The sequence below is a fragment of the Trypanosoma grayi genome (assembly GCF_000691245.1).
Source record: "Trypanosoma grayi strain ANR4 Tgr_1370_V1, whole genome shotgun sequence".
Taxonomy (NCBI): domain Eukaryota; phylum Euglenozoa; class Kinetoplastea; order Trypanosomatida; family Trypanosomatidae; genus Trypanosoma; species Trypanosoma grayi.
In genome coordinates, this window is record NW_008826988.1 from 2066 (window position 1) to 3614 (window position 1549).

General features: G+C 67.2%; 1 protein-coding gene across 1 annotated transcript; it reads right to left on the reverse strand.

The window, feature by feature from the left end:
* Positions 1-629: 629 nt before the first annotated feature.
* DQ04_13701000 (hypothetical protein) lies at positions 630-866 on the reverse strand (the record flags this gene model as incomplete). Its single annotated transcript, XM_009317010.1, has 1 exon — positions 630-866. The coding sequence occupies one exon, from the start codon at positions 864-866 to the stop codon at positions 630-632; it is 237 nt and encodes a 78-aa protein (XP_009315285.1).
* Positions 867-1549: the final 683 nt, after the last annotated feature.

Here is a 1549-nt window from a genome sequence, read left to right on the forward strand (position 1 = left end):
TGCGCCGCACCCTCGCCGGCCGTAGCGGCGCAGAAGACTTCGACAGGATCGTTGCGACACTGCGTTTGGGTGAAGGCGCGTTGGGTTTCGAGGCCTTGGCAACGCTCTGCAGCGAGGCGGGGTTGTGGTACGAGTCCTCCGCATACCGCTCAGCAGCTACTGGCGTGCTGCTGGAGGCGGGCCCGCCGCCCGTTTCGCTCGACAGGAGCGGCGACGGCCACACCGTGAACAGTGGTGAATTCGGTAGTCACATGGCAATGCTGCTCCAGGCCTTGCGGGAGAGCAGAGGAGCCGTCCGGCATATTGCCGCCACAGAGGCGCTGCGCAAACAGATGCCGCCTGTTCTCGCCATGTACACAATGAACCGCGTGGTGGCGGTACTCACACGAGTCGAGTGGGAGGGCGACGGCTCCAGTGCGCCTGGCAGCGGCATGACGGCCCTGCAGTATCTGCGAGTCGCCGCCCCACAACTGGGGGAGGACACTAAAACCGCAACGGCGCAGGCGTCGATGATTCACTTTGGCATGCGTCTTGGCGCCGCCTCGACGGCCCAGGCGCTCCTCCCGTCGTGCCGCCACAGCTGGAACGACACAGTGCGGCTCATGCAGCACACGCGCCGCGCCGGTGTGTCAACGGCGCTCGAGGTCCTCCGCGGTGCGATGGAGTTGGTGCCCTCCGGCCGCTACTACGTGCTGGCGCGCCTTCACGCCACGCGCGGCCGTGGCGGCTGCAGTCTTCTTCTTGAAGCCAAGGCGGAGGCGGAGGTGCTGAGCGTCCCTTTCGACGAGGCGGCGGGGCCGTGGCGCCGTCTCACAGACGCAGCCCTTCTCCATCATCACCACCATCATCAGCAGCAGCACCTTCATGGTGAGGGGGCGCTGTGGGCGTTGCCCGCGAGCTTTGTCCCGCGCGTGGCGGCTGCCATGCCGCAGCTTCCGTCTTCCCTTGTGTCGCGTTGGATACGTGCGCTGCTCCGCCACGGGCGCCTAGATTCCGTCGCCGCTGTGATGCAAGTCGCGGCGGAACGTGGCGTCGTGCCGGAGATGGCGGCGCTCGTGGAGGTGCTCGAAAGCGTCCCTGGCGACGACGCCGCACAACTGCTGCGGATGGTCCGCCAAGTGCGCTGCCTGTTTCCCGCGTGTTCGCCAGCTGTCTTCCGCGCCTTCGTTGAGCGTGCAGCGGGACGCGTGCGTGAGGGCCCAACGGAGAAGTGGGATGCCGCGCTGCACGTGCTATCCACCGTGAGCGTCCTCGGCCTCCTGCACTACCCGCGCAGCTGCATGGAGTCGATTGCCGCCTGCGCCCCCACGCCCGTTGTCGCCGCAATGCTGCAGTTGCTGAGCGAAAATAGTGTTGACAGTGAGGCTGGGATGGCGGCATGCCCCACACCCGCGCCGCTCGAGTTGTCGGCGCTGCGCCGTCTGCTTTGCTCCGCGCAGGTCGCCAGTCTCCACGCAAGCGTCGATGTGTTCGCGGTTTCGCCTGCACACAGAAAAACGGCGTGGTGGTCGTCGGACGCGGTGGCCGCCGGTGTGCCGCTCGCGACGGC